The 27,365-nt window shown below is 45.5% G+C and overlaps 1 protein-coding gene across 1 annotated transcript in view; it reads right to left on the bottom strand.

Annotated features, from left to right (window-relative positions):
* bmp6 (bone morphogenetic protein 6) overlaps positions 1-27,365 on the bottom strand; it is a 124,802-nt gene that overhangs the window by 12,950 nt on the left and 84,487 nt on the right. Inside the window, exon 4 of the mRNA XM_078216821.1 lies at positions 22,844-23,041. Coding sequence (XP_078072947.1) covers positions 22,844-23,041 — 198 coding nt within the window. The remainder of the gene's footprint in view (positions 1-22,843; positions 23,042-27,365) is intronic.

The following is a 27,365-nucleotide window of genomic DNA, read 5'->3' as shown; positions in this document are numbered from 1 at the left end:
GGAGGAAACCCATGCAGACACTGGGAGCAAGTGCAAACTCCGGACAGAGGCCAGAATTGTACCAGAGTCCCTGGTGCTGTGAGGCAGCAGTGCTAACCACTGTGCCACCCCCAGAGAAACATATCGAAACATGCTCTACACTGGAAGCAAGGCATACATTGTAAATCAGCGACCATTTTGTTGTTGGCATTTACGAGTTCAAGTGGCAAAAACACTTGTCTAGCTTTTAAGAAGGGACAATGGAAGACTGCCCTAAACATTCCAAATCCAATCTCAATACATCATATTCTTGTGATTAAATAGAAAGTTGGGGGGGTGGGGGGGGGGGGTGGATGGACAGAATGGATAAACGATGCAAAAAAACACCAACGTCTATTAAAATGAATCAAAGGTTAAGGTTTGTACTCCATGGTAAACGTCATGCCTCGGACAGAAATTGCCGCTGACGGCAGTGAAAAATTATCCTGTTAATCGCAAACCACAAATGGAATTTGGGATTGCTTAAGGGTTAAGGAGAATTTCAAAAGTTTTGCTGTTTCATTTCTAAAGTCTCTTTGGAAATAGTACATCGGACATGCCTGCGTGTCAAGGTGTTTCCTTGCCCCCTTGGTGCAGGGCCCCTTATTACGTTGCTGGAAAACCCTTCATGCCCCGAATTTTATTACAACTGGAACTTTCTTAAGCAAGTGCAGCTGTGGAGGTAGGGCTAGGAGGTACCCTCCACACTGGTGTCCTTGTTGAGGTTCCCTTTCCTGCTGAACTTGCTACAGTTATCCTGTATTTCCGATTCCTTCATACAAGCTCAAGTGCTCTTGGAGAACAGACAAACATTTTCACTGAAGCTAATGCTCGGAGGAATTGCTTGACAAGTCTTAGGCTGCCAAGTCATTGAATGCTCCGACATAATTAACTGCCGCTGAAGTCACTAAGTTGAAGTAGCTTCAAGTTCATCTCTCTTTTTTTTAAAAAAAAGACCCTCCCTGTTTATTTAAGTGATCTTACTATATAAGCCAGCGAGTAAATTGAAACATTTTCCAACGCCACTTAACAATCTACGGCCCACATTCTGGGTGGGCAGCGGAACGGAGCAATTGCTTAAACACACAAGGTCTATTGATACCGAATGAAGAGAGAAAAATGTAGAGATCTGGCTTGAAGGTGGAAAGATCCCCCTCTTGTTTATACAACAGCAGCTTTCTTTGACAAAGAGATGAAATGCAACTTAAGGCAGTGCAGGGGCTAGATAGAGCAGGTCATCTTTGGTGTACGAGAGGGAGCGGGTTTGAAACATTTGATTTGATTTATTGTCACATGTATGAGCATACAGTGAAAAGTATTGTTTCTTACGCACTATACAAAGCATACTGTTCATAGAGATGGAAAGGAGAGAGTGCAGAACGTAGTGTTACAGTCATAGCTAGGGTGGAGAGAAAGATCAACTTAGTGTGAGGTAGGTCCATTCAAATGTCTGATGGCAGCAGGGAAGAAGCTGTTCTTGAGTCGGTTGGTACGTGACCTCAGACTTTTGTATCTTTTTCCTGAAGAAAGGTGGTGGAAGGGAGAATGTCCGGGGTGTGTGGGGCCCTTAATTATGCTGGCTGCTTTTCCGAGGCAGCGGGAAGTGTCGACAGAGTCAATGGATGGGAGGCTGGTTTGTGTGATGGACTGGGCTTAATTTTTCGGCAGTAGCCACATCAGGCAGTGGAGAAACTTTGGCGGTAGACAGTACTGGACTGTAGTATATCCAGCACGGTATAGGATGTACTGTAGTATATCCAGCACGGTATAGGATGCACGGGAGATTTTTGTGACAGAACCAGTACCTCAGAGTCTTTGACAGCCATACACGCCGCGTTTGAATGTGGACAATGCTCGTCGGTGTCCCACAGTGCCCTTGGGTCTCACTGGTGTTTCCAAGCAGGTGGTCATGCACATCTGTGGACATACCCCACATACCTCATCTCAGCTGGTCAGCTGACCTCAGGGTATCAAGGTTCATAGCTCCTTGAAAGTGGAGAAACAGGCGGACAGAGTGGTGAAGGTGGCATTCGGCACACTTGGTTTCATTGGTCAGACTCCACACAGTCAGGGCTGGAGATCATAAATACAAGACGGACGGCACGGTAGCACAGTGGTTAGCACTGCTGCTTCACTGTTCCAGGGACCTGGGTTCGATTCCCGGCTTGGGTCACTGTCTGTGTGGAGATTGCACATTCTCCACGTGTCTGCGTGGGTTTCCTCCCACAGTCCAAAGATGTGCGGGTTAGGTTGATTGGCTATGCTAAAATTGCCCTTAGTGTCCTGAGATGAGTAGGTTAGAGGGATTAGTGGGTAAATATGTAGAGATATGGGGGTAGGGCCTGGGTGGGATTGTGGTCGGTGCAGACTCGATGGGCCGAATGGCCTCTTTCTGTGCTGTAGGGTTTCTATGATTCTAAGACAGTTACGGAGAAATCCAGTTGGGCGTTCAGGAGAAAGTTGGATAGCTGGAGAGTGGCGTGGGTATGGGACTCCCAGAATGGCACAGTGGTCAGCACTACTGCCTCACAGCGCCAGGGACTGGTTTCAATTCCTGTCTCGGGTGTGGAGTCCTTCCCATGTCTGCGTGGGTTTCCTCCGGGTGCTCTGATTTCTTCCCACAGTCCCAAGCAGGTTAGGTGCATTGGCTATGCTAATTGCCCCTTAGTATCCCAAGATGTATAGGTTGGATGGATTAGCCATGGAAAATGTGTGGGGTTACATGGATAGGGCACTGTAGAGCCTTGGGTGGGATGCTCTTTCGCAGAGTCCTTGCGATGGGCCAGATGGCTTCCTTCTGCAAGGTGGGCCAGTGGGCTGATGAATGGCAGATGGAGTTTAATTTAGACAAATGTGAGGTGATGCATTTTGGTAGATTGAACCAGGGTAGGACTTACTCAGTTAATGGTAGGGTGTTGGGGAGAGTTACAGAACAAAGAGATCTAGGGGTACATGTTCATAGCTTCTTGAAAGTGGAGTCACAGGTAGACAGAGTGGTGAAGAAGGCATTCAGCATGCTTGGTTTCATTGGTCAGAGCATTGAATACAGGAGTTGGGACGTCTTGTTGAAGTTGTATAAGACATTGGTAAGGCCACACTTGGAATGCTGTGTGCAGTTCTGGTCACCCCATTATAGAAAGGATATTATCAAACTGGAAAGAGTGCAGAAAAGATTTACTAGGATGCTACCAGGACTTGATGGTTTGGGTTATGAGGAGAGGCTGAATGGACTGGGACTTTTTTCTCTGGAGTGTAGGAGGCTGAGGGATGATCTTATAGAGGTCTAGAAGGCATAGGTTTAAGGTGAGAGGGGAGATACACAAAAGTGTCCAGAGGGGCAATTTTTTCACTCAGAAGGTGGCGAGTGTCTGGAACAAGCTGCCAGAGGTAGTAGTAGAGGCGGGCACAATTTTGTCTTTTAAGAAGCATTTAGACAGTTACATGGATAAGATGGGTATAGAGAAATATGGGGCAAATGTGGACAATTCGGACTAGCTTTGTGGTAAAAACTGGGTGGCATGGACAAGTTGGGCTGAAGGACCCGTTTCCATGCTGTAAACCTCTATGACTTTATGTATCCTCAGTTTCCACTGGACGTAGATAGGGGATGTCACCTCTCTAAGTGCACAAAGCCAGCAATGATGGAAGATTCTTGCAGGAGGACAATGGCTCTGAATATGGACATCTGCAAGACGTGCGACGCATCCAGGACACTCTCCTGACAAGGCAGACTTGTGACGAGTCATCTCAGTAAAGATTGGGACCTCACCAAGTATTAGCCTATAGTTAGCAACGAAAACGAGTCACAAAAAGGATGCTGCTTACCGTCGAAGCAGCTGGCACCACACCACTTCTGACCCTTGGCAAGAGGGGGGAAACAGGAAGAGCAGACAACAGAATATTGAAACCCAACAGGGCAGGTGGAAAACAATGGCACGAATGCAGCTAATTCCAAATCAAACATTTGGCAGCTGTGTGTTTTCTGGAAGTTTCAGAGGACAAGAGCAGTTTACGAGGTTGCTGTTTACACTATCACGATCGCAGCATTAGATTGGTATGAAATGAGAGCGAGCTGGTGGTGGTGTGGACACTGCATTTTCTCCAGGGTCGAGTACCACTTGGGTGGTCTCACTCCAAAATCACTTGGACAGCACAAGATCGAGTAAAGTGAATCTCACTTAACAACAACACGTCACTAATAGCTGGACACTGAAGCAAGCCAGAGGGCTGGATTCACTTTCTTTACAGCAAGTGCTTTGTACAAGAGCAATACAACCATTTTAAACTGGAAGGGTTATCCAAATCGTGTTTGTGTCTTTTCCCCTGGCATCACAAAGGTCCCAGTATTACGCGGTATGTTTCGACCAAGTCGACATGTAGGTTGTCTACATTTCCACTGTGGCTGGACTCTATAAATAAAGACTATCTGAAGTAGTTCTGAAGTCTCATTTTCAGATAGTGCCTTGGTTCTCTTAAAAATGTGATAGGAACCACAATGGGATGGCCTGGATGGATTTAAAAAGTTTATTTATTAATCACAAGTAGACTTACATTAACACTGCAAAGAAGTTACTGTGAAAATCCCCCAGTCACCACACTCCGACGCCTGTTTGGGCACACTGAGGGAGAATTTAGCATGGCCAGTGCACCTAACCAGCACGCCTTTCGGACTGTGGGAGGGAACCGGAGCACCCGGAGGAAACCCACGCAGACACAGGAAGAATGTGCAGACTTTGCACAGGCAGTGACCCAAGTTGGGAATTGAACCGGTTTCCTGGCGCTGTGAGACAGCAGTGCTAACTACTGTGCCACCGTGCAAAGGAAGATCTATTTGAAAGAGGCCGGAGACAAACCAGAAGGGTAAAAGCAGGTCTTCATACATTGCAGTTAAACTGCATGTGGAAAAATGAGAAGACCCAGTCTCTAATCTTTTGCAGTTTCAGCGGAGGAGGGTTGAGGTCTAGTCTGATGGTTCCATGTTCAAGTTCCACTCTGGAGACTGAAGCACGAGACCAAGGCCCAAACTCCATTGCGGTGTCGAGGGAGTGCTGCACTGTTACAGATGCTGCCTCTCAGGTAAGGTGATATATTGATGCCTTGTCTCCTTTTTGAGGTAGACACAACCAATCCCATGACACTCTCAGAAAGAGCAGCGGGGGGGCCCCAGAGTTGGGGGGCGGGGGGCTGTGGGGAGTGCAATATTTATCCTTCAATCGAAGCACAGGAAGGAAATCTGCCGTCCTTACCCGGTCTGGCCTATATGTGACTCCAGAGCCACAGCAAAGTGGTTGACCCTTAACCGCTCTCTAAAATGGCTGAACAAGCCACTCAGTTCAAAGGGTGATTAGAGATGGGGCAATAAATGCTGGCCCAGCCAGTAGCACACATCCCATGAAAGAATAAAAAAAATACCATCTTCCACTCTACCACAGACTTGTTCCCCCCTTTTCCCTGTCCCTCTATTTGCTGCAAACCTTTACATCTCTCTTTTTTTTAAAAAAGCAGTTCCCACAAAAGACCATCAACCTGAAACATTAACTCAGTTTCTTTCTTCACAGATGCTGCCAGGTCTGTTGAGCATTCCCAGCGTTCCCTGTCTCCATTTCAGATATCCAGCATCCAAAGAACAAAGCACAGTACAGCACAGGAACAGGCCCTTCGGCCCTCCAAGTCTGTGCCGACACAGGTGCCTCTCTAATCTAATATTTTCTAGCCTCTAGGTGGTCCATATCCCTCTGTTCCCTGCCTATTCCTGTATCTATCCAGACGTCTCTTGAACATTGTTATAGAATCTGCTTCCACCACCTCCTCCGGCAGTGCGTTCCAGGCATTCACCACCCTCTGTGTGAAAGACTTGCCTCTTACGTCTCTTTTAAACTTTCCTCCTCTCACTCTCAACCTATGCCCCTGAATAATTTGACCCTTCAACCCTGGGAAAAAGACTGACTATCCACTCTATCCAAGCCTGTCATAATCTCATAAACCTATCAGGTCCCCCTCATCCTCCTGATGCTCCAATGAAAACAATCCAAGTTTGTTCAACCTTTCTTCATAGTCCATATCCTCCAAATCCTGGTAAATCTCTTCTGCACCCTTTCCAATGCATCAACATCCTTCCGGTAGTGTGGCAACCAGAATTGTATACAATACTCCAAATGTGGCTTAAAGTCTTATACAGCTGCAACATAATTTTCCAATTCCTATACTCAGCGCCCTGAGTGATGAAGGCCAACGTGCCATATGCCTTCTTGACCACCTGAGTTGCCACCTTCAGGGAACTGTGGATCTGCATGCCTAGATCCCTCTATATGCTAACACTTCTAAGGGCTCTACCATTTACTGTATACTTTCCTTCTGCAGTAGAATTTCCATATGATATGTTATGTTTAGTGGGACCACCAGATAATAGGCGTTGACTCCAAGATGGAGTCAGTAGACAATTTAGGAAATTCTAGTTCCCCCTACTAACTACTCAACAGGATATCTGTCAGCCATGGGCAACAGCCCAAGAGCAACCATTTGTGGACAGCCCTGTTGCACAGAAGTTGGCATAACATTTTCCACAGGCATTCTGGCAGCCTCTTGTTGCAATATCACCCGTCACTCCAGAGAAACTCTACTGATAAGCCAACATTGGAGGGGGAAATGCCCAGTGGAAATTTTACCCTGCTATCTTCAAACAGCCAAGCTGAGATCGATGCCTTTGAACCACTCAATCAGCGGTTCTCAAAACCACAGGACATGGAGGGAGTTTAAGAGACGGAGCTGGAAAGAGAGTCTCGGCAAGCCGTGCTAAATCAGGCGAGTTTCAAGGTGCCACAAAGGGACAAGACAATCCAAGCAGAATTCAGCCTGGATTCGGGATCAGTAGCTTTGACGGGAACTCTGAGGTTAGACCACTAAAGATAATTGGAGATGTGACAGGTGGAGAGAAACAGTACCTTCTGATGGGGGAATTCAGAACAATGGGGCAGAACCTTAAAACTATAGGTTATTGACTTGTCACATGTATTGGGATACAGTGAAAAGCATACTGTTCATAGAGTACATAGGGGAAAAGAATGTACTGTTGCAGTCATAGCTAGGACATAGAGAAAGATCAACTTAATATCTGGTAGGTCCATTCAAAAGTCTGACGGCAGCAGGGAAGAAGCTGTTCTTGAGCTGTTTGGTATGTATCCTCAGACTTCTGTATCTTTTTCCCAATGGAAGGTAGAAGAGAGTATGTGCAGGGTTGAGTGGGGTTCTTGATTATGCTGGCTGCTTTTCCGAGGCAGTGGGAAGTGTAGACAGTGTCAATGGATGGGAGGCTGGTTTCTGTGATGGACTGGACTACATTCACAATGGTTTCTATCGTGCATCTGTATAAATTGGTCAGAGCCGTAGCAGGCATGTCAAATTTCCTTAGCCTCCTGAGAAAGGAAAGGCTTGGTGTGTAATGTTGAGAAGTACTCCCTCACACAAGAGGTAATGAAAATCTGGAACTTAAACCTGGCGAGGCTGGGTCAATTGAACATTTTCAAAGTTCAGATTTTTCTTAGGCAAAATAGGGACACAGAGCTAAAAGGTACAGATTAGCAGTGATCCAGTCAAATGGCGGAACAGGTTCAAGGGGCTGAAGGGTGGCATGGTGACCCAGTGGTTAGCCCGGGCCATGGCAGATGGTGGAATTTGAATTCAATAAAAAATATCTGGAATTACAGATGGCCATGAAACCATCGTCAATTATCGGAAAAACCCATCTAGTTCACTGATGTCCTATAGGGAAGGAAATCTGCCGTCCTTACCTGGTCTGGCCTACAAGTGATTCCAGGGCCACAGCAATGTGGTTGACTCTCAACCGCCCTCGGAACAAGGACAACTAAGAATGGGCAATAAATGCTGGCCCAGCCAGCGACACCCATGTCCCAGAAATGAATTTTAAAAATCCATCTAACCTACACATCTAGGTATACTAAGGAGCAATTTAGCATGGCCAACACACCTAACCTGCACATTTTTAGTTTAGTTTATTTATTTATTAGTCACAAGTAAGCTTACATTAACATTGCAATGAAGTTTCTGTGAAAATCTCCTAGTCACCATGCTCCGGCACCTGTTCGGGTACACCGAGGGAGAATTTAGCATGGCCAATGCACCTAACCAGCACATCTTTCGGACTGTGGGAGGAAACCAAAGCACTCGGAGAAAACCCACGTAGACACACAGAGAATGTGCAGAGTCAGCACAGACAGTCACTGAAGATGGGAATCGAACCCGGCTCTCTGGTGCTGTGAGGCAGCAGTGCTAACCACTGCGCCACCGGAATGTGGGAGGAAACCAGAGCACCTGGAGGAAACCCACGCAGACACTGGGAGAATGTGCAAACTCCACACAGGCAGTCACCCGAGGCTGGAATTGAACTCGGGCGCTGTGAGGCAGCAGTGCTAACCACTGTGCTGTTATCTTATCTGTACTCATTTAGATAATTGTTGCATTGTTGATGGAGTGACCCTTTGATGAAAGCTCAGGCACTAATTCAAATGTTAGACACTTGTTATTTCATGTAGACAAGCAAAGGAAAGGATTTTGGTGTCTACACAGATATTCCCTTTTAGGTTTTTGTACACGGCAACTATGATTGTAGCCCTTTAACAGATTGCTTCGTCTTCTCCGCGCACACACTAATGAAACTTTAATTAGGATCACTACAGATGTATTTACCATCGTGTCATTAATCGATAATATAGTACTTAGTGTTGCATTTCCACACACGCCACTGGATGCCTCATTAAGCTAAACAAGAAACTGTCTGCTCCGAGATTCCACTGATAGTAAATGCTACAAAGTGGCACCAATAAAATCGTTTCTGCTTTACTTCCTGCTCATAAAAATTTATGCCACACATTAAATGGCCGGATCTGCTTCTAACAAGCTGCTGAAGGAAAGCCCCCATCAAACAGCTACAATTAAGCTCAAAGGTATTTAAAAAATGTTAAGCAACAGCTCATCAACCCACAGAGGTATTAACCCTTTCACCAAGCCATTCTTAGGTGCATTGGCCGTGCTAAATTCTCCCTCAGTGCAACCCGAACAGGCACCGGAGTGTGGTGACTAGGGGATTTTCACAGTAACTTCATTGCAGTGTTAACGTAAGCCTACTCGTGACACTAATAAACAAAACTTCTGCCAGTATCCTTACTAAAACAGTAAATGTCGGTTCTGCTGCTGGAATTAGGCAGCAATGAAGGGGAAGGGGAACATTTGCCACGGGGTTCAAACCAGTCAGGAACATTTGAGCTGGCGGGCTGATTTCTCGGGGCTCCTTTCTGTAACAGTATTTCCGTCAGCCCAAGACTTAGGGCAGGGATCGTCCACACAGCTTTCCAGACATACAATTATGTCCACATTTTCCTGCTTCACCGGTTGAGAAAAAACAGGGCAGTTCAAAACTGAGTGGAAACATGGGTCCAGCCCAATGATTAATGAGTCGCCACTGCTTGCATCTTTTTTCCTTTTTGTTTTAAAATTCCTTTATAAAAAAAAAGAGAAATATTTCCTCCATTTTGGGTTGAATGAATTCCTCGCGCTGGGGAAAGGTCAGTCGGGTCAGTCACTTGCTGGATTCCTAACTACAGCCAACAAGCAGAAAACAGCGTGGACTCAACGCAGCAATGTAAGGTTACTTGAGGCGGCGGGGGCCCCCCCGGCCGGTGAGGGTGGGGTGGCGTGGGCCCCCTGGCTGGCGAGGGCGGGGCAGCGGGGGCCCCCCCGGCCGGTGAGGGCGGGGCCCCCGGCCGGTGAGGGCGGGGCAGCGGGGCCCCCCCCCGGCCGGCGAGGGCGGGGCAGCGGGGCCCCCCCCGGCGACGGGGGGCCCCCAGGGGCGTGGGGTGGGGGCCCCCGTGGGCGAGCACAGGAGCCACCAACTGTAAATCCGTCATTGCCTTAATTGGAAAAACTGGATAGATTTTCCCTCGGGATTAAAAGAAGTTTTTCCCACATTTTTCTCAGCAGCACAGGCACAATTTCAGCTGAAGTTTAAAGTAAACAAACAGTCGGGTGTTGTGATGGGGATGATGAGTTTTATAAAAAATCACATCTTCACCACAATCCTGTTTATTTAACACATGAATTTGATTAAGTTTTGCATTTTTCTGCACACATGGAAGTTACAGCTGTCATTTCCCACATCGCCATGCAGTTTATTCTCCTACTTAATCCAAATGCAGTCGTACAAAGTAATAGCCAATGTGCTGAATTTAAAGATTATTCCATAGTGTGCCAGTAATTAGAGGATTAACAAAGACCGACGTTAATGGCTGATGTGACAAAATGAACATCTTCACATAAAATGAGAACAAGAGGATTTTCACTCCTCGGTGGTTGACTTGGTCATTTGAAAGGAACAGAGACCTCCCACAATCTTCACTGTGGTAGCATGGCCCCTTTAAGGGGGCGATCCATGAGGACCATGTGATCAGGCTGGACCCTATGAACAGTCAGCGCAGACGCCGAGCCAATCGGGTGCAAGGCTGTGCGTCCTGGGTCAGGGAAGGACAATCTATTGGAGGCAGAGAGGAGGGGAGAGCAGTCGCGTGTTCAGTTCTGTCAGAACCATGTTTGTGTATATCTATTTATCACTGGTAATAAAACCGTTACAACCACAGCCTTCAAAGCTATTCCACTCCTGGTAACGTATGTTATAGCGACAGGATTGATTACGGTTTTGTCAAATGAAACATCCAGATTTACATAAATCTTTAGTCAAGGAACAAAGAAAACTACAGCACAGGAACAGGCCTTTCGCCCCTCCTAGCCTGTCGATACAGTTTGCCTGAAGGTATCTGCATGATGAGGTCTATATCTTGACCTGCGAGGAACGTCGTGGCAGAAACAATTTTCACACCAAAAATGCTCCTAACTATGACTGTAACACTACATTCTGCACCCTCTCCTTTCCTTTTCTATGAACGGTATGCTTTGTCTGTATAGCGCGCAAGAAACAATACTTTTCACTGTATGCCAATACATGTGACAATAATAAATCAAATAATCCAGTGACAATACCACTGTGCCACTGCCTCCCCAATTATAGAATGATACCACCCCTGAAAGAGACCATTTGGCCCATTGCGCCTCGGCTGCCCCCGTGACAAATTAATCCATTCTCTGGCTCTTTCTCAATCAGCCCACAATTTCTCTCCCTTCAACTATTTACCCAATTCCCTTTTGAATGTTCCTGTTGAAACTGCTTCCTCTTACTTTAAATGCAATGCATTCCAGATCAGAATCATGCACTCTGGGAAAACCTACTTCCTCAGGCCATCTCAAATTCCTTTGCAAATCGCTTTAATTCCATGCCCTCTGGTTACCAACTCTTCTGCTGAAGTTCCTCTAGCAACGCCATTCAAGATTCTGAACACCTCTATCAAATTTCCTCTTAACCTTCTCCGCTCCAAGGAGAACAACCCCTGCTTATCCTGTCTCTCCACATAGTACCTGGGTTGAGGGACGATTCTAATAAAACTCCTCTACCCTCCCTATGACACTGACATTCTTCCCAAATTGTAGTTTCCCAGAGGTTGGCCAGGCTAAGCCTTTATTCTTTGGTACATAGGAGAATGAGGGGGGCCTTATTGAGGTGTATAAAATCATAAAGGCCATAGATAGGATGAACGCACACATTCCTTTTCCCAGGGAAGGGGAATTGAAAATTAGAGGTTTAAGGTGAGGGGAGAAAGATTTACAAGTGACCTGAGAGGCAACTTCACGCAGAGGGTGGTGTGTATATGGAATGAGCTGCCAGAGAAAGTGGTTGAGGCAGGTACAATAGTAACATTTAAAAAGCATTTGGATAAATACATGGATGGGAAAGGATTAGAGGGATATGGGACAAACACGGGCAATTGGGACTGGCTGGGAGGGCACCATGGTCAGCATAAGACCATAATACATAGGAGCAGAATTAGGCCACTCGGCCCATCGAATCTGCTCCGCCATTCAATCATGGCTGATATTTTTCTCATCCCCATTCTCCTGCCTTTTCCCTATAACCCCTGATCCCCTTATTAATCAAGAACCCATCTATCTCTGTCTTAAAGACACTCCATGAGCTGGCCTCCACAGCCTTCTGCGGCAAAGAGTTCCACAGATTCACCACTCTCTGGCTGAAGAAATTCCTCCTCATCTCTGTTTTAAAGGATCGGCCCTTTAGCCTGAGGTTGTGCTCTGTGGTTCTAGTTTTTCCTACTAGTGGAAACATCCTCTCCACGTCCATTCTATCCAGGCCTCGCAGTATCCTGTAAGTTTTAATAAGATCCCCCCTCTTCCTTCTAAACTCCCACGAGTACAGGCCCAGAGTCCTCAACCGTTCCTCATACGACAAGCTCTTTATTCCAGTGATCATTCTTGCGAACCTCCTCTGGACCCCTTCCAAGGCCAGCACATCTTTCCTTAGATATGCGGCCCAAAACTGCTCACAATACTCCAAATGGGATCTGACCAGAGCCTTATACAGCCTCAGAAGTACATCCCTGCTCTTGTATTCTAACCCTCTCGACATGAATGCTAACATTGGATTTGCCTTCCTAACTGCCGACTGAACCTGCATGTTAAGATTAAGAGAATCTTGAACAATGACCCCAAGCATGGACCGGATGGGCCAAAGGGCCTGTTTCCGTGCTGTGTTGCCCAATGACTCTGACTCCAAGTGAACAGGGCTCAGCTGAGGCCTATCCATGTTTTATCACATAACCTCCTTGCTCTGGTACTCTTCCTCTATTAATAAAGCCAAAGATCAAAAATTCTTTCAAAACTTCTCAACTTGGCTCACCTTCAAACATTTGTGTTCATGCACCCAGATTTCTGTTGCTGCACCCTGAAATTGTACCATTTTGTTTATACTGCTCTCTTCATTCTCTCTGCCAAAATGCACCCCAAGACTTTTAATTTTCATAAAAGAGTTCATAACATGGCACTTTGTCAAACTTTTTTTGAAAGTACATATACACAACATCTACTGCTCGACCTATTCTGATATTTCAAAGAGCGTGGTAAAGTTAACCAAACATGATTGGCTAACCAGTCCTGGCCAGCCTATTTTCTCGATGCTAGGCTGACTGGCTTATCCATCACTGTGTATATTAAAAAAGTAAGAGTTTTAACAACACCAGGTTAAAGTCCAACAGGTTTATTTGGTAGCAAATAGCATTAGCTTTCGAAGCGCTGCTCCTTCGTCAGATGGAGTGCAAATGTCTACATGACTATGTGTCTACATGACTATGTCTATATGTCTAAATGTCACATCATGACTATATTTAAAAAAACCAAAGGTGTAATTTTTGCAATCCACCCCTGTCCTCTGGCACCACACCCGCTGCCAAGGGACATTGGAAGATTTATGGTCCAATCCCCAACAATTTCTGTCCTTGCTTTCTACAGCAATCAAGGATGCATCCCATCCAGATAGGGTGACTTTCCTACTTTGAGGACTGCCGACCTTGCAAGTATATCTTCTTTAGCTATCCAGTATTGCTGCTCTTGCTGGTGGGTCTTTCTGGGACCACAGACTCCAACCCACCCACCCTCTCCACCCCCCTCTATGCGGTTCCACTGCAGCGGAGGGTATGAACTATGGAAAAACCTGTTCGACAGCAGTGGGAGAAGGAGATCCGCCACTGGCCAATGGTGGGCTGCTCCTTCCAGTGCAAAACAGGCCACAGGGGGGGGGGGGGGGGGGGGGGGGGGGGGGGGAGGAGATAGAGAGAGAGTCCCGCTCCACGAGTCTATGGAAACGTTGAAGGCAAGAGACTTCCACTCACTACGTTATGCATTAAGGGCCAAACCATCTACAGATGGGTGGCACGGTGGTACAGTGGTTATCACTGCTGCCTCACTGCGCCAGGGACCCGGGTTCGATTCCCGGCTTGGGTCATTGTCGTGTGTGGAGTCTGCACGTCCTCCCCGTGTCTGCATTTCCTCCGGGTGCTCCGATTTCCTTCCGCAGTCCAAAAGACGTGCTGGTTAGGTGCACTGGCCATGCTAAATTCTCCCTCAGTGCCCGAACAGACACCGGAGTGTGGCGACTAGGGGATTTTCACAGTAACTTCATTGCAGTGTTAATGTAAGCCTACTTCTGACACTAATAAATAAACTTTAAAAAGCTTTAGATGGTTTCGGAAGTGAGCTGTGCTGCTTTTCACTGCCACTTTATAACAATGGAACCAGCCAGTGAGAAATGTATAGCTCCTAAGATAGAAATATGGCGGCCCTCACACAGAAGTCATAAATCAGTCCACTTAGCCAGAGATTAAGATGACTCTTTAGCATTCTGAAAACTTACGCTTCGCAAAGTGTGCCAGATATTTAGCTCTTAAGATGGAGGATCAATTATCACTGACAGGACTGCTAGACGTCATAGAAACACAAACTAGAAGGAGTAGGCCATTCGGCCCTTCAAGCCTGCTCCGCCATTCATTTTGATCATGGCTAATCATTCAATTCAATATCCTGATCCCCTCCCCTCCCCCGTATCCCTTGATCCCTTTAGCCCCAGAGCTATATCTAATTTCTTCTTGAAATCACAAAACGTTTCGGCCTCAGCTGCATTCTATGGTAGTGAATTCCACATATTCACCACCCTAACCTGCGATGGGGAGTTGTGCCTCTCCGATTCCCACTTCCTCAGCTGATACGCATTTCCCTCTCTTTTAAGGTTTGACAAAATTCTCAATCGGAAGGAAATCACATTGGAACACTATCCAAAAAAAACTAAACGGAGCTGGAGTCCAAGAACAAGATTACTGTCATTGAAAGTGCCCAGAGTTTTTCCAGGGAATGCTTGTATGTAATGTCCACTTGTTTGGTTGGGAATGTTGCTCCTGCCCCATAATGCCACCACTCCAATTTGCAATTCTGCCCAAGAGTGAATCTAGCAATTCCAATGCTAAAATGCGAAATCAGGAGCATGTATTTCTCAATTTGCTGGACTAACATATCACAGGTACATCTGTTTAACAACAGCAGAATGCAAATCAGACCCTGAAAGAGTAGACACACCAACTATGGCACTTGAGAAACAGGTGCAACCTGCCCCATGGAACATGTTTTTCTACCTGGACACTGGGGCCAAGTTGTAAACTTGAACTGCCCCAGTTTACCAAGAGACATGGCAGGCTTTTGATGGGTCTCTGTTCTGGAGACATCGTCTTGTGTTCAGGAAAGCATGAAGCTCACTTAAGAAAAGCCTTGCGCTGACAGTTCTGTATTGGTGAGCAGAAAAATAAATAACCAACTGCAGATCAGAACAGAAATTAAAAGTGCTTCAATGCTCGAGTTACATCAACCTCAAAAGTTCCACTGCAACAGGAACGGTCAACTTCCATCTCTACAGCATAGTCTGTCTGTTCCACCTCCCCCCACCCCCAACCCTCCGAGTTTATCTACACCCCTCCAATTCTAGCCTCATGCACAGCTCTGATTTTGATGGTTCCACTATTGGCAGACGTGCCTTCAGCTACCTTGACCTGAGGCACTGGAGTTCCCACTTGAAATCTCTGACTCTCCAATTCTTCCTCATCCTTTCACGGTGTTTCTTTAAATCTACCTCTTTGACAAAGTTTTTGGTCACCCCCATTATATGGTAGGGTGTCAAATATTCTCCTAGAAGACTCCTGCAAAGAACACTTCCAGAGACATTTCCCTTTGTTATAGGTGCTACATAAATGCAAGTTGCTATCACACTCATGAATGTATTGAAAATTGGTCAAAGTGCTGAAGGTATTATGATAAACATATTATAAACATCACAGTACCTCTATTTGTACCAAGTGTAGGGACATTTTGTGTCAATGTACTAAATGCTAAACTTCACTGAGAAATGTTCCAACTTTAACTTGAATTTGGATAAGGTTTTTGATTCATGGTTATAGATTATGATTCAAGTTTGCAGCCCATTTGCAATCAAAGGGAATGATCGATTCTGAATGAGGGATCCTGTGTATGGGCATAGCCCTTTTTGCTTCAGTCGATGCAAAGACTTCATTTTAAGATATTTCTGCCTATGCACATTCACATTTAAATACTCGACTGTCAGGGTTAACTAACTATGCCGAGCTGAACAACTGTAGCTAACTTGACAACATGTAGGATCAGAAGGCATGATGGGTTAGCTAAAAATTGACTGCATTCCTGAAGGGTACACAATGCAGGCAAGCAACAGTTTCCCATAACAACAGCTGCGAGGATTGTTTTTCTAGACGGAGACAGCATGCGAAGAACACTTCCAATAATGAGATAAGGATTAAAATATATTTTGATTTTAGAGTGTGTATTCAGTTCAGTTCTTAGATTCCGCTCATTTCAGTATGTTTTTTTTTTAAAAAAAGGCCTGGCCAGAAGCCAGTCTCCAAGTTTGCTTTTTTGCTTCCATCATGTTAATTCTTTAAGTTTTCAATAAAAGAAAACCATTTTAAAACCCGTATCAGTGCTGTCCTCTCGTTTCTTCAAACGAAGTAATGTACCCAACAGTGTTAGATTAGTTATTGCGGTTCATTTCTCTGCCATTTTTATCCTCTTTCAGATTTGCACAGTTCCCAACCTAAACTGGTCAACTGACCCATTTCTAAATCTCCTGTTTCTCATGGTTAAAAGTTCAAATTGTGCCTCAGTGATTTCGTTTTTTTCTTTTTTAAACAGATTTGAATAGTAACTGGGTGATGAGATTTTCAATGAAACCTTTAGTTTTTTTTAAAAATCCTTTGTTTTTGACAAAATGATTCAAGGGATTTTAACTACAGGGTTAGCTTGAAAAAGCTGGGCTTGTTCTGGAACAAAGGAGAGTAAGGGGAGATTTAATAGAGGTGTACAAGATTATGACAGCTTTAGCTAAGGGGGAAGAAGAAGAGCTGTTCCCATTAGGCAACAGGACAAGGACCAGAAGACATGGATTTAAAATTCTGGGCAAGAGATGCAGGGGAGGATGCAAGGAACAACCTTTCTACACAGCGCGTGGTAATGGCCTGAAAAATTGCGGTGGGATGGTGAGCGATTTGAAAAGGAAATTGTTTGGGCATTTGAAAGAAAGAAATTTGCAGGGATAGGGCAGGGGAAATGGGAATGACTGGATTGCTCTACAGAGAGCTGGCATGGAGTAAATGGGCTGAATGACCTCCTTCTGTATGGTAACGACTCAATGATTATACTGCTTTTCAGGTAGCCACTTGCAAGCTTAAGGTGGGCTCTTTGCATCCCCTGTTACCAATGAAACATAGAAAATAGAAGCAGGAGTAGGCCATTCGAGCCTGTTCCACCATTCATCAAATTCAATATCCTGAAACCACCTTCCCCCATATCCCTTTAGCTCCAAGAGCAATATCTAATTTCTTCTTGAAATCACACTATGTTTTGCCTCAACCAATTTGTGTGGCAGTGAATTCCATTGATTCACCTCCGAGTAAAGAAATTCCTCCTCACCTCAGTCTTAAAACGTTTACCCCTTATCCCCAAACTATGACCCCTGGTTCTGGATTCCCCCACTATTGGGAATATTTTTTCTGAATCTACCCTGTTAGAATTTTCTAAGTTTCTATGAGATCCCCTCTCACTCTTCTAAACCCCAATGAACCTAATCCTAACCGACTTAGTCTCTCCTCATATGAAAAGACCTGCCGTTCCAGGAATCAGGCTGGTAAACCTTGGTGGTACTCCATCTATAGCTAGGACATCCTTCCTCAGTTAAGGACACCAAAACTGCACACAATACTCCAGGCTTGGCCTCACCAACGCCCTGTACAATTGCAGTAAAACCAAGCGCTGGTGAAGGAGCCGGGACGTTTCCAGGACACCAATGCACTGAGTGTATTTGCTATTTTTAAAAGTTATTGTTCAATTGAACAAAGGTCCCAAAACACCAATCTCTTCACAGCTCTCTGGTGAAGACAGCTGTATAAAGGACAAATGTGTAACTAGCTTTATAAATAAAAACTGAGGGTGGATATTGTTCCACAACTGGTGTATTGCAAAAGAAAAGAACACGTTACAATATATGTGTTGAGTGAATTTGCTGTGTTTGGGTGGGGATGGGAACATGCACATTTAGAAATGTAACCGGTACAGTATCAGTAAAAGCTTCACAAACCAAACTTTAATTATTCATTTGCAATTTAGTCAAATCGTCTCTGACCATACTTTTCACATTCACAGGGAAAGCAGTCCATGGAGAAAACACACAATTGAAGTTTAGTTTATTAGTCATAAGTAAGGCTTACATTAACATTGCAATGAAATTACTGCGAAAATCCCCTAGTCACCACATTCCAGCGCCTGTTCGGGTACACGGAGGAGAATTTAGCACCTAACCAGCACGTCTTTGGGACTGTGGGAGGAAACTGGAGCATCCAGAGAAAATCCACGCAGACACGGTGAGAATGTGCAGACTCCGCACAGGCAGTCACCCAAGCAGGAAATCGAACCTGGGTCCCTGGCGCTGTGAAGCAGCAGTGCTAATCACTGTGCCACCCAAAAACCCTAAATGACAACATCTGCACTAACTTCTCCTTAAAACTGTTCTCATCTAAGTAACCATCAGCCATCTGATGTTCCCCTCCCCCTATTCTTCCCCCTTTATTTCACTTCCATTTATATATGCACACACAAGATCACTGCCACCCACATTCTCCTTACACAGAATGTAGAATCCACAATCACAGAATTCCTACTGCGCAGGAGGCTATTTGACCCATCCTGATTGCGTCAGCTCTCCGAATGACCAATTCACCTCCCACCTTCTCCCTGCACATTCTTCCAACAGTCCAATTCTCTCTGAATGTCTCATTTGAACCGACTTCCACCACACTCTCAGTTAGTGCATTGCAGTTCCTAACCACTCGCTGGGTGACAGTGTTTTTCCATTGCTTCTTCCGCCAATTGCCATAAATCGGTGTCCTCTCCTGTTCAGGAGTGGGAAGAATTTTTCCCTATCTACTCTGGCCAGACCCCTCATGCTTTTGAACATACCGTAGCGACACGGTAGCACAGTGGTTAGCACTGCTGCTTCACAGCTCCAGGGTCCCAGGTTCGATTCCTGGCTCGGGTCACTGTCTGTGTGGAGTTTGCACATTCTCCTCGTGTCTGCGTGGGTTTCCTCCGGGTGCTCCGGTTTCCTCCCACAGTCCAAAGATGTGCGGGTTAGGTTGATTGGCCAGGTTAAAAATTGCCCCTTAGAGTCCTGGGATGCGTAGGTTAGCGGGTAAAATATGTGGGAGTAGGGCCTGGGTGGGATTGTGGTCGGTGCAGACTCGATGGGCCGAATGGCCTCCTTCTGCACTGTAGGGATTCTATGATCTCGATCAAATCTCCTCTCAGCCCTCTTTTCTCTGAGAAAAGTTCCAATCTATCTTTGTAACTGAAGTTCCTCATTCTTGGAATCATTCTCGTGAATGATTTCTGTATCCTCTCCAACGCCTTCATATCTCTCCTCAAGTCTGGCAGCCAGAACTGGACGCAATACTCTGGCTGAAGCTGAACTAGTGTTTTATACAAGTTCAACGTAACCTCTGTGCGCTTGGACTCTATGGCCCAATTTATAAAGCCCATAATATTGTTTGCTTTATTAACTACTTGGCATTATTAACTACTTGGGCAGCACGGTGGCTAGCACTGCTGCCTCACAGCGCCAGGGACCCGGGTTCGATTCTCGGCTTGGGTGACTGACTGCCTGTGTGGAGTTTGCATGTTCTCCCTGTGTCTGCATGGGTTTCCTCCGGGTGCTCTGGTTTCCTCCCACAGTCCGAAAGATGTGTTGGTTAGGTGCATTGGCCATGCTAAATTCTCCCTCAGTGTACCTGAACAGGCACCAGAGTGTGGAGACTAGGGAATTTTCACAGCAACGTCATTGCAGTGTTAATGTAAGCCTACTTGTGACACTAATGAATAAACTTAAACTACTCTCTCAACTCGTTCCATTTCCTTCAATGCATGTATTTACCCAGGTCACTCTGCTCCTGCACCCCCTTTAGAGTTCTGTTCTTCATTTGACGTTGTCCCCAGTGCTCTGTCTACCAAATAAATCACCTCACACTTCCCCGCATTGAACTTCATCTGCCACTTGTCTGCCCGTTCCACCAACTGTCCTTTTGAAGTTCTGCACTCTCCTCCTCACCACTCACACACTCCTCATAGTTTCCTATCATCCGCAATTTTTTTCCCAATTGCGCCCTGTATCCCACGTTCTGAGTCACTGGTGTACATCAGGAAGTGCAACAGTCCCAATACCGATCCCTGGGGAATTCCGCAATGAGCCTTTCTCCAGCCTGTGAAACATCCATTAACCACCACTCCCAGCTTCCTGCCGCTCAGCCAGTTTCATATCCGTGTTGCTGCTGCTGTCGCTGCTCCTTTTATTCCGCGATGATAATTTTGCTCACAAGTCTGCTGCGTGGCTCCGTATCAAATGCCTTTTGGGAGTCATAGAATCCCTACAGTGCAGAATCAGCCCATCGAGTCTGCACCGACCACAATCCCACCCAGGCCCTATCCCCATAACCCCTTGCATTTACTCAAGCTAGTCCCCCTGTCACTAAGGGGCAATTTAGCGTGGCCAATCCACCTAACCCGCACACCTTTGGACTGTGGGAGGAAACCGACTTCTGAATGGACCTACCTCACATTAAGTTAATCTTTCTCCACACCCTAGCTGTAACACTTCATTCTGCACTCTCTCGTTTCCTTCTCTATGAACGGTATGCTCTGTCTGTATAGCATGCAAGAAACAATACTTTTCACTGTATGCTATTACATGTGACAATAATAAATCAACTTCCACGCAGACACAGGGAGAACGCGCAAACTCCACACAGTGACCCGAGGCCGGAATTGAACCTGGGGTCTCGAACCCGGACTGTGAGGCAGCAGTGCTAACCACTGTGCTGCCCATGTACACCACACCACTGACATTACACCCATCTACCCTCTGTTTACCGCTTCAAAAAAAAAACCTCCAGCAAGTTAGTTGAACGCAATTTCTTCCCTTAGCAAATATGTGCCGGCTTTCCTTAAAAAAAAACCCGATTTGTCCAAGTGATTATTAATTTTGTCCGGAATTACTGCTTCTAGAAGTTTCCCCACCATCCAGGTTAAACTGCCTGGCCTGTAGCTGCTGGGCTTTTCATCATACCTTTTTTAGAGCAAGGCTGTACTATTCTCCAGTTCTCCAGCACCAACCCTGAGTCTGAGGAAGACTGGAAGATTATGGTCAGCGCCTGCACCATTTCCACTCGCACTTCCTCCAGTATCCTTGGATGTATCTCATCTGTTCCCAGGATCTCCACAACTTTAAGCCCAGACAGCCAATCCAATACCACCTCATCAATTTTCAATCATTTTTGTACATTACCTCTTCTTTCACCGTAACCCCAGAAGCATTTTCCTCGGTGAAGGCAGATGCAAAGTATTCATTTAATAGTTCAGCCATGTCCCCTGCCTCCAAGCACAAATCTCCTTTTGGATCATCCCACTCCTCCTGCTACCACTCTTTTACTATTTAACAAAGAACACAGCACAGGAACAGGCCCTTCGGCCCACCAAGACTGCACCGATACGCGGTTTCTATCCCTCTTTATGCCACCCGTTCACGGGTCTATCAAGATACACCTTGTACGCTGTTAATGTGCCCGCTTCCACCACCTCCACTGGCAGCCCGTTCCAGGCACCCACCACCCTCTGTGTGAAAAACTTTCCTTGCACATCTTCCTTAAACATACCCCCTCTCACCTTAAACCTGTGCCCTCTTGTAGTCAATCCTTCAACCCTGGGGAAAAAGCCTCCGACTATCAACCCTATCTATGCCTCTCATAATTTTGTAGACTTCTATCAGATCGCTCCTCAGCCTCTGACTTTCCAGTGAAAACAATCCAAGTGTATACAACCTCTCCTCATACCTAAAAAACCCTCCCGACCAGGCAACATCCTGGTGAACCTTCTTTGCACCCTCTCCAAAGCATCCATGTCCTTCTGGTACTGTGGTGATCAGAACGACATGCACTATCCCAAATGCGGCTTAATTAAAATTTAATACAGCTATAATATAACTTGCCAATTTTTTTTAATGTGCCCATAGAAGACGTTAGGATGCCCTTATATCTGAGCTGCCAATCTCTTTTCATACTCTCCTTTGGTTGCTTTTTTTACTTCCCCTCTGCACCATCTATATCCAGCCTGGTTCTACATAACATTATCTACTTGACATTTGTCAGAAACACATCTTTTATTGATAAAGCACCATCTAACAATTCAAATAAAATATTCTTCCTCGAATGGGCAAGTCAATTCGGAAAATGCAGAATGACAATACAAAATACATCAAGCAGCACTTCTGGAGAGAGTTGCGACACAGGTTTTAATGGCAGAATTAACCACATTTAACGCAGCTCTTGAATATTACTGAAAGTGCTTCATTAATTAATATTTTGCCAAAGAGGTCTTATGCATAGCTTCAGAGGAAGTGAATTATTTAGTACATTACAATATTACATTATCTTTTCTTCTCAAACCGGGCCACTGAAGAAAGTTTGTGCAAGTTTAAATTCAATTCCCAATAGATACAAGCCTCCAGCACAAAATGCCCTTTGATTCGAGAATAAGTGCTGGAAATTCATCAATGCCTTTTGGAAGGACGGACTGCACAGTGCAATAACAAAAAAAGGTTTTCTTCACTCCTAACTTGAAAATAAATGGCTCTTCATAAAACAAGAGTTAACGATTTGGAATAAAAGCGTTCTAGCACAGACAGGCAGAGAATGAAAGACTGCAACCTTTCCCTGCCTCCCCCTTTTCGCGCCCGCTTATTTACCAGTTAAACTTGTTGCTCTGGGTGACTCTTGAACGGTTGCGGATTTGGTACGGCCTTGGTGCCTGCGTTTGTTCGTCGCCGATCGCGTCGTTCGAATGTGCACCTCGCTGACTTTGAAGAAAACCACCATAAAGGGCTGTTTGTCATGCGGCCCATGCTGTCCTATCAGCCCTGCCAGCTTGGGGTTGACACCTTGACCTGCAAGAACATGAGATTCAAATTAACACGTTGAACCAAAATCCTTGCTGCAATCTGCAACTGCTTTCTCCAGCTTCGTTTCCCGTCTCTTTTGATTTGATTTATTATTGTCACGTATTAGTATACTGTGAAAAGTGTTGTTTCTTGCGCACTTTACAGACAGAAAATACCATACATAGAAAAGGAGAGAGTGCAGAATGTAGTGTTACAGTCATAGCTAGGGTGTAGAGAAAGATCAACTTAGTGCGAGGTAGATCCATTCAAAAGTCTGACAGCAGCAGGGAAGAAGCTATTCTTGAGGCGGTAGGTACGTGACTTCAGACTTTTGTATCTTTTTCCCGACGGAAGAAGGTGGAAGAGAGAATGTCCGGGGTGCGTGGGGTCCTTAATTATGTTGGCTGCTTTGCCGAGGCAGCAGGAAGTGTAGACAGAGTCAATGGATGGGAGGCTAGTTTGCGTGATGGATTGGGCGACATACACTACCTTTTGTAGTTTCTTGCGGTCTCAAAAATGATTAGGCGTATTCCAGATAGGGACACCTTTCTTACAGAAATAAATCTTGTCAGTGGTTGAAGTCCAGTCTAAATGGATAAAGTAAGTCATCTAACACCAGGTCAAAGTCCAACAGGTTTATTTGGAATCACGAGCTTTCGGAGCGATGCTCCGTCATCAGATGAGTCGCTTGATGAAGCAGCAGCGCTCCAAAAGCTTGTGATTCCAAATAAACCTGCTGGACTTTGACCTGGTGTTGTGAGACTTCTGATTGTACCCACCCCAGTCCAACGCCGGCATCTCCACCTCATAAAATGGATTAAAGTCTCCCCGACTTGTATCCAATAACAAATGCATCCAAGTTACATTTGGGTAAGCCCAACCTAGCTTCCAGAATATTCGCTGACGAAAGGCCAGAAATTGAACCACATCTGTTTCACTCAGTATCATTTATTACCTTTTCATGTTAAAAGTTCTGTGCATGCCCTTCTCCTGAAAGGCTTTGTAATGATTTCATAGAAGCCCGTCAAACACAACGTGCTGCTTGACAGGTGTACTTGGCCAGATGCTCTTTTATAGCCCTATCCCCGTAAACATTTTTAATACTGTGATGACCTATTCTAAAATCAATTGCTCCCAAGCTATTTCGCAATTATATCCCAATTGGTCACCGTCATATTTCATTCAAAAGGTGACGTTCTTTTGAGGAAGGTCAACAGCTGCAAGTCACTGGGCCTCAATTATTGGCCATGAATTATGGTTTAAGCTCTGGAATTCTTGGCCTGCATCTCTCCCTCTCTCTCCACTTTTAAGCTTACCTCGTTGACAAGTCCTTTGGTCACAGAACCATAGGATCCCTACAGTGCAGGAGGCGGCCATTCAGCCCATTGGGCCTGCACTGACCACAATCCCAACCAAGCCCTATTCCCGTAACTTCACATATTTACCCTGTTAATCCTCCTGACACTAGGGTCAATTTAGCATGGCCAATCCCCCTAACCAGTACATCTTGGGACTGTGGGAGGAAACCGGAGCACCCGGAGGAAACCCACGCAGACACAGGAAGAATGTGCAAACTCCACGCAGACAGTGACCCGAGGCTGGAATTGAACCCAGGTCCCTGGCGCTGAGAGGCATCAGTGCTAACCACTGTGCCACCGTGCCGCCCCAATATCTCTATGTTAGCCTATGAGGCAAGAACAAGTAGACAAGACCAATGACAGGTGGGCTGATTGAAATTTTAAAATGGTTTTGACAGGGTAGAGGCTGGAGGAGGTTTCCCTGGCTGGGGAATCTAAAACCAAGGGTCATAGACTCAGGGTAAAGGCACGGCCATTTTGTCCTAAGATGTGGAGAAGCCACTTCACTCAAAAGGTTTGTGGAGTAATGTTGAAGATTCAGACAGACCAGATTTTTGGATAACAAGTGTTATGGAGATGGTGCAAGGAGGAGGAGATGAATAGGGTAGCAAGTCCAAAAGGGCCGAAGGGTCTCCGCCTGCTCGAGCTTCTTATATCCTTTTGAGGCTCAGTGTCAGATTTTGTTTAATAATGCTCCTGTGAAAGGCTTTGCAATGCTTTATGTTACAGGCCACGATGGCACAGTGGTTAACAATGCCACCTCAGTGCCAGGGACCTGGGTTCAATTCCAGCCTCGGGTGACTGTCAGGGATTAGCAGGTTAAATATGTGGGGTTACGATAGGATTGATGACGGTGCAGACTCGATGGGCTGAATGGTCTCCTCCTGCACTGTAGGGACTTTGTGCAATAAATTACAGTAATTGTAATTCTTGCATCTTTTGAACATTCTGGTGCAAATACTGCGTGCTATTGATAACAGGGAAAAATAATTGTAATCGGAGGGATGTTTAAGAGCCAACATTACTGGTGATGGTGCAAATCAAATTCTGTTCTTAACTCTGCAAGATTGAGTCTGCACCGACTCTCCGACAGGGCATTATATCCAGGCCCTATCCTCAATTCCACGTATTTCCCTCACTGCTCCGCCTTCCGCATTGTCACGATTTCATGGATTCTATAACACAATTATTTCAACTGGAACTCTTTTGAACCAATCACCAAATATTAACCAAAAGTGCCTACAGAAGATAATTTTTAACCTCTGAATTATTCAGTTCTTTGTTTCCTTTCTTTTTGGGATTTGGGCAATCCTGGCAAGCCAATGGGCGGAATTTTTCAGCCCTTCCCACTGGCAGAATCTTCCAGTCCTATCAAAGTCTTCCGGTCCCGCCAAAGTTGACCCACACCACGGGTTCCCTGGTGGCGGGACAGGTGAGCCTTGCCAACTGCCATCGGCTGCAGTGGGACTGGAAGATCCCGCCGGCAGCCAACGGCGAGCTGCCTCTGCCGTGGGGAAACCGGAACATTCCAGCGATGTTTACTGCCCATCCTCAATTGCTCTGGAGTGATGGCTGTGGCCATTCTTCGGCAGCTGTACACTGCATGGTGACTGCGTTCCACTATGGATACCTTTGCTACAGCTACCCAAAAGAGTTGATTTAAATAGTGAAGTTAATCATTTGTCTTGGTGTCTTTCTGATCTCAAAATCATAGAATGACTCATAGAATCTCTACAGTGTAGAAGGAGGCATTTTGGCCCATTGCCTCGGCACCCACAACAATCGCACCCAGCCCCTATCTCTGTAACCCTACATATTTACCCTAATTTCCCTGACACTAGGGTCAATTTAGCATGGTCAATCAGCCTAATCCGCACATCTTTGGAGTGTAGGAGAAAACCAGAGCACCCAGAGGAAACCCACGTGGACACAGGGAGAACGTGCAAACTCCACATAGACAGTGACCCAAGGCAGGAATCGAACCCAGGTCCCTGGTGCTGTGAGGCAGCAGTGCTAACCACTGTGCCACCCATAAAAATCAATAATAAGAAATCAATCTGTAAAAAGGTAGTACTCTCCTGTAAATCTGCCAAAGTTCTAGCAACATTCATTGCGTTTTAGTGTTTTAATGTCCTTCAAATCTCTTGTCGAATCCGAAAATAGATTCAAATGTGTTCCATACTTGGGTTTGACAGACAGTTTTTAACAGGTCCATCGAGTTAACAATGCAGCCCTTCTGTTCTTAAAAAAAGGAGGAAATTTCAGGACGCAGATTATGGGGTAGGACAGCTTTAAAATGAAACAGCGTTTCTTTATTTGGTGTGTGTTTTTCTTCCACTCAGCCCAAGTTTGAAAAGTAAACGGCTCACGCCCGCTCTCCACAGTAACACAGGGGCAAGGCTCTCTGTGGGACTCCAATGTGACGATGGAAGAACTATTTGTGGAAAACTCTCTTTTCCCCCCCCAGGAGCCCGACCAACATGGGTTTTCCAAACGCAGCTCAGCTAGCCCGGAAGAATAGAATTAGGCCTTTAATCCAAAGGGTAAACCATTATATTTTTGGCACGCCTGGAGTTCCACATGGAATAATGACAGGTCAATTCCAAGAAAGATCTTTCTTAAAAAAAAATACAGAACTATGTCTAGACATGGATGACGTGGTAGAAAATAAAGGAAAATATTTAAGTCCACTTCAACAAACCTGACTAACTCATTACACATTGAGCCATGCACTAACTCACATCCTTTGTATGTATTCCAATTTGTAATCTCAGTGACGCGAGCCTTCTACAGATGTAATATTGATATTAAATGTTTTGGGCCTGTGTAAACGTACACCTCTATAGCTGTGGATTCCCTCAGTTCGATCTTCAACCCATTAATTCCCAATAACGAGAACTAATCAGATTTGGGAATTTTACCTCAAATGCCAGAATAACCTGTCGCGCTATTTAGGCAGCACGGTGGCACAG

Source organism: Mustelus asterias, chromosome 7 (assembly GCF_964213995.1).
Source record: "Mustelus asterias chromosome 7, sMusAst1.hap1.1, whole genome shotgun sequence".
In the NCBI taxonomy this organism is placed as follows: Eukaryota; Metazoa; Chordata; class Chondrichthyes; order Carcharhiniformes; family Triakidae; genus Mustelus; species Mustelus asterias.
Note: the sequence above shows the minus strand (reverse complement) of the source record. Positions and strands in the feature narration are given on the sequence as shown.